Genomic DNA, 12,366 nt, shown 5'->3' on the forward strand with positions numbered 1-12,366 from the left:
GATCTACATAAATTGAGGCAGGCAGCTAGTACAGGTTGGGCATAGGTAGATACATTTCTTCTAGGCTGGTTTTAGAAAGCGTCCATATATCCTGTTGACAGGCTGAACGGCCTTGTGGGCTAGAATGCAAGTTCAATGTGGACTCCCAGTCTACCCCAACCCCTCAGCTTGCCAAAGGAAAACTCCAGCAAGGTAGTTCTCAGACTGAGAATCAAAAGGCCATAGAAATGATAATAAGACCACCACTTCACCTATCAGAGGCAGAAGGATGTCAGTTTCTCTGGAGCTTCACCCTCCTTAACATATTAATCGCTATGAAGTTATATCAAGCCTATTGTAAAAAGCAAAAAGCGAAGTTTTCTTTCATCCATGCCAGCCCTGGCATGTCTATCTTTCCCTTTTTTTCCTCTAATAAACTTTGTTTTAAAACATTGTTGGCCACACTAAAGCTCATTTTAGGGTTGAGCCAAAGAATCCACCAGTTTTGCACCATACCCCACCTAACATCAATACCAGCTATTTGACCCTGGGAAAGTTATTTAACTTTCTGTGCCTCAGTTTCTTCATCTGCAAAAATGGGAATAGTACCACCTTCACAGGCTTGCAGGAAGAATTAATGAGTTAATATGTATCGAGTGTTTGAAACCATGACTGACACATATTAGGCACTTTACGTTTGCTATCATTATTCACACAAATGCTTTCATTAAGTAGGCACAAGCTAATAAAGCATAGATGGCATCTACCACAACTACCCTATCACCTAAGGAGGCACTCTCATGGCAATGTTGCTTTTGAAAGTTAAAACACAGCTGGGAGTGGTGGCTCAAGCCTGTAATCTCAGCACTTTGGGAGGCCGAGACTTGAGGATTACTTGAGCCCAGGGGTTCGAGATCAGCCTGGGCAACTTGGTGAGAAGTTGTCTCTACAATAAATAAAAATAATTAGCTGGACATGGTGGCGTGCACCTGTAGTTCTAGCTACATGGAAGGCTGAAGCAGAAGGATCGCCTGAGCCCAGTGGGTCAAGGTTGCAGTGGCCGTGAGCATGCCACTGCACTTCAGCCTGGGCAACAGAGTTAGACTCCAACTCAAAAAAAAAAAAAGTTAAAGTACTTCTGAATACCCTTGGTTCTGACACACTCTGTATAGCTCTCTCACTCTCTTTTTTTTCTGTAACAATGCAGGCTGGGACTGAAGATATGAAAAGAAAGTTAGGAGCTTCCTAGAAACAGAAACTGCAAGAGCAGGCAGATTATGTGTGCAGGGATATCGTGAGAGGGTGAGAAGGTAAACCCTGTCCTCCCCTATAGCAACGGAATGATCAGTGGACATGAGAAAATGCAGGCGTGTGATCTCTAGGAATCAGAATAAAGACTGGAAACAGAGAGGCAGAGAAGACAGAAAACGATGCGGAGATACTTCAGAAGTGAGATAGATGAATAGAAGAAGAAAGGAAAACTGAGAAGGAAGACCAAGGAGAAAGAGAAAATTACCCACAAATCTTGCTTTCTGGAATTTAGCAAATATGGTTCTATTGTAAGTAATGTCTTAGCGACTTTAAGTTTATGTAGTGAGGAACAAACTAATAAAAGTAACTTAAAAATTTTTTTAGAAATGGGGGTCTGGCTCTGTTGCCCAGGCTAGAATGCTTGGCATGATCTTAGCTCACTGTAGCCTTGAACTCCTGGGCTCAAGCGATCTTCCCACCTCAGCCTCCTGAATAGCTGGAACTGCAAGTGTGCACCACTACACTCAGCCAAGGAGTAACTCTTGATACCATGTTACCACCAGAAATGTTTTCCATTTTTGATAAGTGGCTACCATGTTTCTTGCCTTAACAGCCCTGTTTAATAAACCCATTTCAGTCCTACTTTGCTGATTCTGCTTTCCCATTGCTCATTTCTGATCTCTTTCTTTCAAGCCTAAAGCACAGAAAAATGTGGTATGCTTTATTGAACTAACTCTAGTATCAACAAACTCTAGAACATCCAACTATACCATCATGGTATATATTTTAGATCGATAACCTTTATATAAAATTTCAAAGGAAGTTGATTAGAAAAAAAAGAATCTACAATGGTCAAGCAAATAATTATCAAAAAAGCATATCACCCCTCACTGTTCCCTTAGATGAGGTGTAGGTTCTACATAGTGAGAGTTTATGGGAACCATAATTAAGAAAAGTAGCAGCTGGGCATGGTGGCTCAAGGCTGTAATCCCAGCACTTTGGGAGGCTGAGGCTAGAGGACTGCCTGAACCCAGGGGTCCAAGATCAGCCTGGGCAACTTGGTGAGACCTCATCTCTACAATACATATTTAAAAAATTAGTCAGGCATGGTAGCGCATGCCTATAGTTCCAGCAGCTTGGAAGCCTGAGGCAGAAGGATTGCCTGAGCCCAGCAGGCTGAGGGTGTTGGAGTGAGACTCCAACTCAAAAAGAAAAGTAGCACTGTCCTACCTAACTTGTTCTCCCTCCTCTGGACATTCCAGCACTGTCAGCATCAGTTGCTTCAAGAACAAATTAGCATTTGGTTGAGGTTTAAATAAAATTGTTGTTTCAAAAAAGTATTAGGTTTCTCCATTTTAAATATAAATTCCTTGTATGGAGATCTAGTATTTACTGTGAAAAATATAATACACATTTCTTAATATTTTTCTACTTAAAAATTTGTCAGCCAGGCACAGTGGCTCCAGTTATAATCCCAGCACTTTGGGAGGCCAAGTTGAGAGGATTGCCTGAGCCCACGGTTCAAGACCAGCCTGGACAACTTGGCAAGACCTCATCTCTACAATATATAAAAAAGTAGCCAGGCATGATGACACGTCCCTATAATTCCAGCTACTTGGAAGGCTGAAGTGGAAGTATTGCCTGAGCCCAGCAGGTTGAAGCTGCTGTGGCTGTGAGTGTGCCACTACACTCCAGCCTGGGCAACAGAGTGAGACTCCCCCTACTCAAAAAAAAAAAAAAAAAAAAAAAAAAAAGACTGGAAAAAGATCGGGCATGGTGGCTCAAGCCTGTAATACCAGCACTTTGGGAGGCCAAGGCGAGAGGATTGCCTGAGTTCAGGGGTTTGAGACCAGTCTGGGCAACTTGGCGAGAACTCGTCTCCAAAATAAGTAAAAAAAAATAAATTAGCCAGGCTTGGTGCTGCATGTCTATAGTTCCAGCTACTTGGTAGGTGGAAGGATTGCCTGAGCCCAGCAGGTTGAGGCTGCAGTGGTCAGGAGTGTGCCACCCCACTCCAGCCTGGGTGACAGAGTGACACTCCAACAACAACAACCATATATATATGGCAAACATTCCACAGGATGGCAAACATTCCACAGGATGAAGATGATGCTAGAGAACCAAGTATCTAAGGGTAAAAAAATGAAAAAATTTTCATATCAAAATGCCCTTTGGGAAGGGACATTGTTACCTGGGCACATTCATCTCTGCAAAGGAGAAACTAACCCATCTCTGCAAGATCAGACAGCATAATTTCTAAAACTGTCCTTTGTTCAGTCTTGGAGTCTAATCAATAATATAATTTAGTAAAAATGGGAAACAAATCGCCTCTTCTGCTTCTATTTCCCCATGGACAAATTATCAAGAGAAAATGTCTTCTAATTTTTCATGTTTGTCTCTATATGGCACTGTGGGAAAGTCGCATTGTGCAGACATGCAAAGGTGGCCTGTAACATTGAAAAGGACAACACGGGCTCTGTGGTTCAGCCTGTAATTCTAGCACTTTGGGTGGCTGAGGTGAATGGACTGCCTGAGCCTGCGGGTTCAAGATCAGCCCGGACAGTTTGGTGAGACTTTGTCTCTACAATAAATCAAAAATTTGTCTCTACAATAAATCAAAAATTAAACTGGCTCGGTGGCTCAGCCTGTAATCCCGCGCCTTTGGGAGGCTGAGGTGAGTGGATTGCCTGAGCCCGCGGGTTCTAGACCCGCCTGGGCAGCAAGACCTCATCTCTACAATAAATCAAAAAATCAGCTGGGCGTGGTAGCGCACGCCTGTAGTTCCAGCTACTTAGAAGACTGAGGCGGAAGGATCACTGGAGCCCAGCAGGTCGAGGCTGTGGTGGCCGGGAGCGGCCACTGTACTCCAGTCTGGGTGACAGAGTGAGACTCCGACTCAAAAAAAAAAAAATTAGCCAGGCATGGTAGCGCGCACCTATAGTTCCAGCTACTTGGAAGGTTGAGGTGGAAGGATTGCCAGAACCCAGCAGGTCGATGCTGGGGTGGCCGTGAGTGTGCCACTACACTCCAGCCTGGGTGACAGAGTGAGACTCCAACTCCAAAAAAAGGACAACACTATTTGGGGCCATACGGGTTACAATGTGTGCCCTTCATCTGGATCTCATTTCTCATACGACTGGGATAAACACTTAGCCATACAGAGAAGCAGCATCGAAGTCCAGCACTGATTGGGGTCAAGCCAAATTTAAATAATGGTTCTTTTCTTGATTCACCAGACTTTTATATTTTCCCAGTGAGAGAAAAGTGTTTGTCATCATTCTAGATGAAGCACAATGATGGGCATAATTTAATGTCATCACCTTTGAGCTGGCCTCCCTCATGTCCAGCCTTGTATCCATGAGCTCATACATCACTATCTGGTCCAGTCACTTGTGGCAAGGATGGCAAAGGTTGACTTTAATCACTACCTGACCCTTCAGGGTCACTTCCTTAAGATGTGATGGTGGGTGTGGCAAATCTTGTGATGACAAACTTCTCCTGTGATTGCCTAGTTCAGGCAAGTAACTAAATTCCAAACAGTTCGTATCCACATCTTGATCACTTTTATAATACCATCTCTATAGATGCCAGACAGATTGCACCTTTCTGCAATGTTTGATTTAAATGGGCCCACAACGGCCAAATGTATACCAACTTGAAACTAGTATTTTCTCAATTATGTAGAACATGCTTATGTTTTTTTTTTTTCTTAAAGAGGTGCTTCGAAAATTGAATTTTTCCAATTAACTGTCTCTGATGCCAAGTTAACTGGATGATTGCTCAGTATTACTTGAGCCCCAACAAAGCTGGTTAACTTTTACATTTGATAAATATATTTAATTATATCACACAATTGCTAACAACCTCAAACTGCCTCCTATCTTTTGATTTTCTACATTGCCCTTTCTTGCTATGACACACAAAATCTGTCTTCTCAGAGTCAAATGATTAACAGTTGGAATCAGTTGGAAAACAAAAATGTATTAAATGTTGCAATCAAACTAAAAATGTATCAAATGATGCAACAAACTGTAATTAGTACAAAAGAAGACTGGATCAAGAAATTATAGTCAAAGTCTCAGACTACAGAGAAAGAAATTTAACTCAGAGGGATAAGGGGACAGAGAAGTCAAACAAACTCTTTTTTAAACTTTTGTGGAAGAATCCCAGGCCTCAAGCTTCAAAGATTACCAGAAAATCCAAAGGAGCTCCCTCGGGTCTTCTCTGAGGAACCAGCGCAGATCCAACAATTGCATGCTGGATCTTTGTGTTCTAGGTGGGATTATTTATCAGGGATTTTGTTTTGTCTGGGTTTTCAATGGCCCGGCCCCAGCTGTACATATGGGGACAGACCACAGCTTCAGCCAACAGAGGGTTTGTAGGGATCCATTCGGAAACTTCCCTCTCCCTGCAGGGATGGAGTAATTAACAGACCATTAAGTCACTTCTGCTTTATTGAGGGGGATATCGTGCAGGTCATTTCTTTGAAAACTTTTGTTCTTGAAGGAAATTACAGGATTGTTTTATGTTTAGAACACAGCCTGGTGAACTCTGGAGTCCAGAGGCAAGTTTCTGTAGCTGGGGGAATTATGGCGACAAGGGGGATAATGACTTCAATTCCATTATTTTAAAAAAACAAAAAAACAAAAAAACCCCAACCTCCCCTCCTTTTTTTTTTTTTCTTTAAAAATCCAGTTAAAAGAAAAACGATTTGCTCATTTGCTACTAACTAATGGGGACATGAATTACGGGAGATGCCCCAGACTGAAGTTTATCTCTGTGTCAATAAATCTCGAAACAACTGCGACCAAACTAAGTACTGCCACCATTGCGTCTTTTTATTTCCACATTAATCAAAAGCATCTGCTCCTGTCCTCTCTCGTAGAGGGAACGGGCAGGGAGTTTTCTAAGCATCTAAAAAACGTGCTTGCAGCACTTGTGTTTTTTGGGCGGCCAGTGGCGTTTTTACCACGGGACTTCAGTGACCGTGTTTTCCCGCTGGGTTTTGAAGGGCCCAGAGAACGGGGGCCGTTTCTTATGCATTTGAATACCTTACTTCTCTGGCTGTTTTACTATCTTTTTTTTTTTCTTTTCTTTTCTTTTTTCTTTTTCCCCCCTGCGGCGCCTCACAGCTCCTGGCATGACCGAAGAGTTCAGAAAATGGTCATTGCTGAAGTGGAGAAAGAGTAAAAGAAACTCCTGTATGTTCACTTATGGGTTCAAATAATGCTTTCCTCTCCAAGGGCAGGAGGAAGAGACACGGGACAGGGGCGGGAGACTGAATAACCCGGAGGAGGAGAAAAGTCCTTATAAAATGACCGCTGCAGCCTCTATTTTCTCCGGTGGAATTAAGGATCCTGTTAGTGGAAGCCGTGCGTTCTCGGCACCGCAGTCCTGCAGCGTCCGGGGAGTGAGGGACGAACGAATCAACAGCCTGCTTCTGGAATTTTCCAAGCCCGATGAAGGCGAAGGATGCTTGCGTGTCAACTGTGGCACCCCAGAATCAGGCGCGGGCTTCTGCATTTCGAGGTGCGGGGCGCAGATCGCGAGGGAAAGCGGGGTTCTGCTCGAATCAGGGCGGGACAGCACTCCCATCAGACTTTCTTCGGGGCACTTACCCAAAGCTGACTCGCCGGCCCTCGGGCGCTGCCCACCTCTGCCTTCTCGGGGGGCCGGAGCCCAATCACTCCCGAGCCCCGGGACACAGCAGCGGGCGGTGACTCCCAAGTCTGCTCACCCCTCCTTCTCAGTTCCCTGGGGCTTTGATCCCAGGAGGTTCGGCTCCCACCCGCAGCCCCCGGGGACTCACTCCAGCCCTCGTGCCTGGGTGCGAGGACAAGAGTCCGCACGTTGGTGCGGGAGCCGCAGGCTGGGGTCGGAAGCAGCTGGGGGCCGTGGCTGGGGTGGGCCGGGGATGGGGATGTCCCAGCGAGGACACGCGCTGGGGTGGGCGCCGCCGCCCCGGTTCCGCGACGGCCCCGCCCGGGTCTCCTTAGCAAAGTTGACAGACTCCGGGGAGTGTCAGCCCAGAGCAGAAATGGAGAGGAGAGAACGCCAGTCAGACGGGGTTTGGAGTAGTTTGTCATTGTTACTTTTGTGTTTTCCTCCCTCCGGGTTTCCAGAAACGCGTAGGTATTTCGAGGTCCTTGCAGGCGTAGGCGCAGTCCAGGACCGGCCTCGCCAGGGGCAGACTCCAGCGCCTCTCTCTGCTGTCGTCTGCGCCCTAGTCTCTCCACCCCTGCCTTGAGGGGACCCCGGGACAGCGGGGAGTCTGGGGTCAGAGCCCAGGGACTGACACCTCCTACGGGACTCGACCCCGACCTTGGGACCCCCAGCCGGGCGCGGCCATGCACCCAGCAGACGGGCGATGAGGCGAGGGGCTGGGGACCACCGCGAGCGCGGACCCCCTCTGCATCCTCCGCCCCCCAGCCTCTCCGGCCCCTCCGCAGCCTCGAGACCGCAGTGCCCTGTGAGAAGCGTCACTGGAAACGGATACAACAAAAAAGACACTCCACAGACACAAGCCTTTGGAGTCTGTCTCCTTTCCGCCACCTATAAGGGCGCTGGGTGCGTCGCAGGGCTGGGGGGCCAGAAAGGGGCGCTCACTTGTCCCACAAGTTTTCCCGGAGGCGGAGGCTGGAGCTGCAGGTGTGTCTCCCTCTGCTGAGGACCCCTCCCTCGGCCTTGTACGTTCCAAGGACACTTCCAGAGCTCTTTGCGGTGGCCTCTCCGATCCTGGACCCAGCGGGGGTCGCCCTCACTAGGAGGCACCCCAATTCCGGAGGCCAAGATGGGCGCCTGGCCCGGAGGTCCTATCTCCACAGGTCCCTTTTCTCAGCTCGGGCAGGGGGTGAGTGGTGGAGAGGGGTGGCCCTGGGGTGGCCTCCCGCCTGGGGTCCCTCCATGAGGGATGCCCGCAAGAGAAGTTGCTGCGATCCAGGGCCTGACTCCCTAAGCCAGGTCAGTTCCGGAAGAGCTCCCGAGGGGTACAGCTGACCTTTCTTGGGACGTCTTCAGGATGGTGAAGGCTCCCTGGGGTCCTGGTGTCGAGACCAGTACCAGGTCCCCATGGGCGGCGGGGGGGTGGGAGGGGGGAGTAGCGAGTATCGCAGGGAGGTCTCAGGAGCTTTCCCTTCTGGGCGTGGAGGGTGGAGAGCCCAATCCAATCGGGAGGGGGGAAGGTGGGAGCAGTCACCCTCGAATCCCAGCTGGGGGTGGGAGGAGGAAGAGGAGAGAGGGACCCGGGCCTCTGGAAGGGACCTGGAAAGTGCTGTTAAATCTGGTGCTCAGGGGATCCACTGTCCTCCCTGAGGGAGAGGACTTTTGTGATTTCGGCTGAGAGCCTCATTGAAGGTGACAAAATCTTGCTGGACCATGCAGCTGGAAAAAAATAAGTTGCAACACAAGTCCTCCTGCTGTTTCAGCTAGGAAACCATAGGCTTCACCACCTTGGGCCTCTTTTCTGCCCTTCTGTGGGACATCAGCCCAATGTCCCACTGTCCCAGAGAGAGGGGACAGCGACCTTACAAACAGAGATCGGTGGGCCAAGTCAATGCCAACTTCACTTTCCCCTCCTCAGTGTGACTTTCTTCCACCCTCAGAGTTTGCTGATCTCCCCCACCCCCTCCCCCCAAGGTGTCTCTGCCCGCCAGGCTTTCACAATCCTTTTAAATGTAAAGCAGTGTTTAATCTTGAATGAAAGGACTATCGTCCTGTTTCTAGACTGAATGAAAAACTAATTTAAACTTGGGAACTTTGGAGAAAGTGACAAGTACGTAATGAAAAAAATCTGGCCAAGAGCCATTTTCACCTTTGAGACCATGCCATCTTGTTTCTGGTGTTGATAATTCGAAAATTTAATGGGAAATGCAATGAAAATAAAAGTCTGCCTGCAAACTCACATCCCCAGTGGACCAGCCCTCACACCATCACCAGTCCCTTTCCGGAAAGACCAGTGGAGACCGTTCCTTCCCAATAAATCTGGGGACCCCAGATGACATGGCTCTCAAATCACCTTCCTTGACCTCCTCTCCTGTTCTTAAAGAAATCCTCTCTCTTAATCTCTAGGCCAAAAGAACTTTTGTAACCCCAAAAAAGAGCTGGGCTTGGGGTTCCTTTCAGCTCATGAGAGTGGATGTCACAGCTCTCAATTTAAATTGACCACTGCAGGCAACTCAAGTTGATGCCAGAACTCCCCTAGTGTAAAGAGTGTGTCCTTCCTCCTCTCTAGCCTCCCATTTTTTTTTTTTTTTGAGTTGGAATCTCTGTCACCCAGATTGGAGTGCAGTGGCTGCTCCCGGCCACTGCAGCCTCGACTTGCTTCTGGCGATCCTTCCGCTTCAGCCTTCCAAGTAGCCAGAACTACAGGTGCGCGCTACCACGCCTGGCTAATTTTTTGATTTATTGTAGGGATGAGGTCTCACCAAGTTGCCCAGGCGGGTCTCGAACCCGCTGGCTCAGGCAATTCGTTCACCTTGGCCTCCTAAAGCACGGGATTACAGGCTGAGCCACCGAGCCCAGCCTCTAGCCCCCAATTTAAGCCTCAGCTCCAGAGAGGGCAAGAAGCCTATCACTGACTGTAAGGCTCACAGTCTTTCCCCAGAACCAGGCCTTTGGAAACAGGACTCCAAAGGAGCAAGTGGTTCAGAAGAAAGTCGTTTTCCTGATTGATGAAACTCCTCCCTCCTCCTCCCTTTTCTAAATAATAAACTCCGGAAAGGCTGGAGGGCTGCCTTGTGTTGTTTTCAAATAAATCCTCAACAGGCTCTTTCCTCACCCAGAGAAATGAATCACCCTTGGGAAACAGATGATTATTTCCCCATTTGTCTGCCTAAAACCAGAGGAAATGAGCACTCTCCACTGTAGACCCTCACTTCAGTCTTTCTCCCTGGCTAGGGGTGGAGTGGTGGTGGAAGGGTGAAAAGGGATGGAGGGGAAGTCTTTGGATAGAAGGCGAACCCACAGAGATGCCTTTTCCAAGAGGAGCAGCACTGGGCAGGCCTCCTGGGACACTGGAAGGAAAGGGCAACTGCTTCCTGGATGCACTCTCCTTGCTGAATCCTGGAAAAAGACCATGGGCCTTGTCTCTTGAAGAGGAGTCTGGGCCTCAGCCAGAAGGAAGGTGATATTACATCTAATTCAGAAGCAAATCTTGGGTTCTATTTCAATCAGGGTTCTATTTTCTTCAGGGGGAAAAAGAGGTCTGTGCTTTTGGGGTTATCACTGCTGGAGTTTTGATTTCTTGTCTAAGTACATAGATAAAACCTCTCGCTGGATTACTCCTGCTTTTACAAACTATTTGGAAGTGTTATTGGGAGATGAGGGAGAAAAGCAATTGATTAAAATGATTCCTGTTTCAGCTGACATTTATGTAGAGAATGCCCAATGTATTCCAATAACCAGGCCCGCCAGTCTTCTAAGGGAAGAAAGAAGGGAGAACTCTTGCTATAAACCTGCAGGATGCTGAGACTTGGGCGGTCATTTGCCTCACCCCGGAGCTCACCTTACAAAGCAGAAAGGCCTTCCGTTTCTCTGCAGGATGTGCTGCCAAGGGGGCAGGCAGGCGGGGTGAGCAGTTAATTATTCTCTAGAACCACTCTTTGTTGACTTTTAAAACATATACGTACCGGACTTTAACATGGGAGAAAAAGAGACCACAGGGTCCATTTAAAGTGAAAAGAAGTTCACTTACTGCTTCATTCTTGTCTGTTGCCAACACAGCCGGGGTAGTCACCACTCTGCCTCTCATTTCCTGGCACTTTGAGTTTGCAGGTTACTTTTTTGAAATCTCAGTTGCTGAGTTTATGAGGGTCTGATGACTGCAGAGAAATAAGGAGCTCAAATAGCTTAATAAGACTGTGAACATGGACAATGCCCCATTTGAAGGACATCTGGTTGCCATAATTAACACTGTTGTACGCATCCTCGTTACCTGTACACAGAGAAAAATCTCCACATCCAACCACCCCTCCAAATCTCTCATCCATACCCAGGTACACCACATCCCTCAACCCTGTCTCCTAAGATTTTATACAAAGGCAAAGCCAGGATTTAAAGGTTCTTTTTTATTTGAAATCTCATCCAGAAACACTGGTTATTAATAAATATATCATAGTTATCAAGAATATATAAAAAATAAAGACAGGTATCGTCTTTGAGGCCCTAACAAAATATTTCAAGCAAATGTTCAGGAAAATAAAAACGGCACCTCTCCCCAAACCACGACAAGTTTTCAAAGCTGATAATAGAGAGAGCCAACCCCACATGCAGAATAGCTGAGCAAGGGTGGTGAGGCAAGCTACTAGAATGAGCCCGAGCTTTAGCAATCACGGCCTCAACAGCCGAGGGAGGTTTGGAATGAAGTTTGAAGAGGGTGGGGGGAAGAAGCGCGTGTGCGTGAGTGTGCGTCTTTGCACTCTGCCCCTTGTTCAATCCCTACAACCACAGACAGATATATGGAGTACTTCGGAGAATTCACGAATAAATCCTTGTTACAAGGAAAAATGGCACTACGGCCTGCACAACATGGTTAGACAAGATTCATTTAGAAGCGTGCATGCATTCTTTTGACCTACACTGCTGTCGAAAGGAAAACCCACAGAGGAGATGTCATGCCCTGGACCGGAGTTGAGACTCAAAACTTGGGTCTTGATCGATCTCTCTGCTTCTCTGTCTCTCTGTCTCTCTCTCTCTCTCCATTGTCTCTAGAAAAACTATGGTGAGGACAGAGACAATCAAAACTGCATCCATCTCAAGAATATATTTACATTCGCTTTGCACGAAAGGGATGGTCGTCTTTTTCCAAAGTGAGGACGCAGACCCAGAGAATGTCAACTGGAAAGTCCCTTCGCAAGTTTTTAACTACACCGATCCCGTCTTTATACAACAAATGCGGTTTTGACAAGAGCGTATGGCAGTGAGAAACACTGGCGCGGCCCGGGGAAAAGAAGCATGCATGCACAACACACGACGTCTGGTTTGAGTCCCCCTTCGCTACCACCCAGAAATCGCAGCTTGGGTTTTGGTCCTTTCCCTCCGGGGCTCAAGTGGCGTCTGAGATCCCTCAGACGGCGTGGGGGGCCGCGGGGCCCCGCGTCCGTCCTCCCGCGGACCGAGCGCGCGGTCTCCCCCTGCCCT

The 12,366-nt window shown here is 47.8% G+C and overlaps 1 protein-coding gene across 1 annotated transcript in view; it reads right to left on the reverse strand.

Moving 5' to 3' along the window:
- Positions 1 to 7,531: 7,531 nt before the first annotated feature.
- The window catches only part of OLIG3 (oligodendrocyte transcription factor 3), a 10,588-nt gene continuing 5,753 nt past the window's right edge, over positions 7,532 to 12,366 (reverse strand). The window contains exon 3 of the mRNA XM_008055139.1: positions 7,532 to 7,712. Coding sequence (XP_008053330.1) covers positions 7,532 to 7,712 — 181 coding nt within the window. The remainder of the gene's footprint in view (positions 7,713 to 12,366) is intronic.

The sequence above is a fragment of the Carlito syrichta genome, unplaced genomic scaffold (genome assembly GCF_000164805.1).
Source record: "Carlito syrichta isolate Samal-C Ts95f unplaced genomic scaffold, Tarsius_syrichta-2.0.1 Scaffold301696, whole genome shotgun sequence".
Lineage (NCBI taxonomy): Eukaryota > Metazoa > Chordata > Mammalia > Primates > Tarsiidae > Carlito > Carlito syrichta.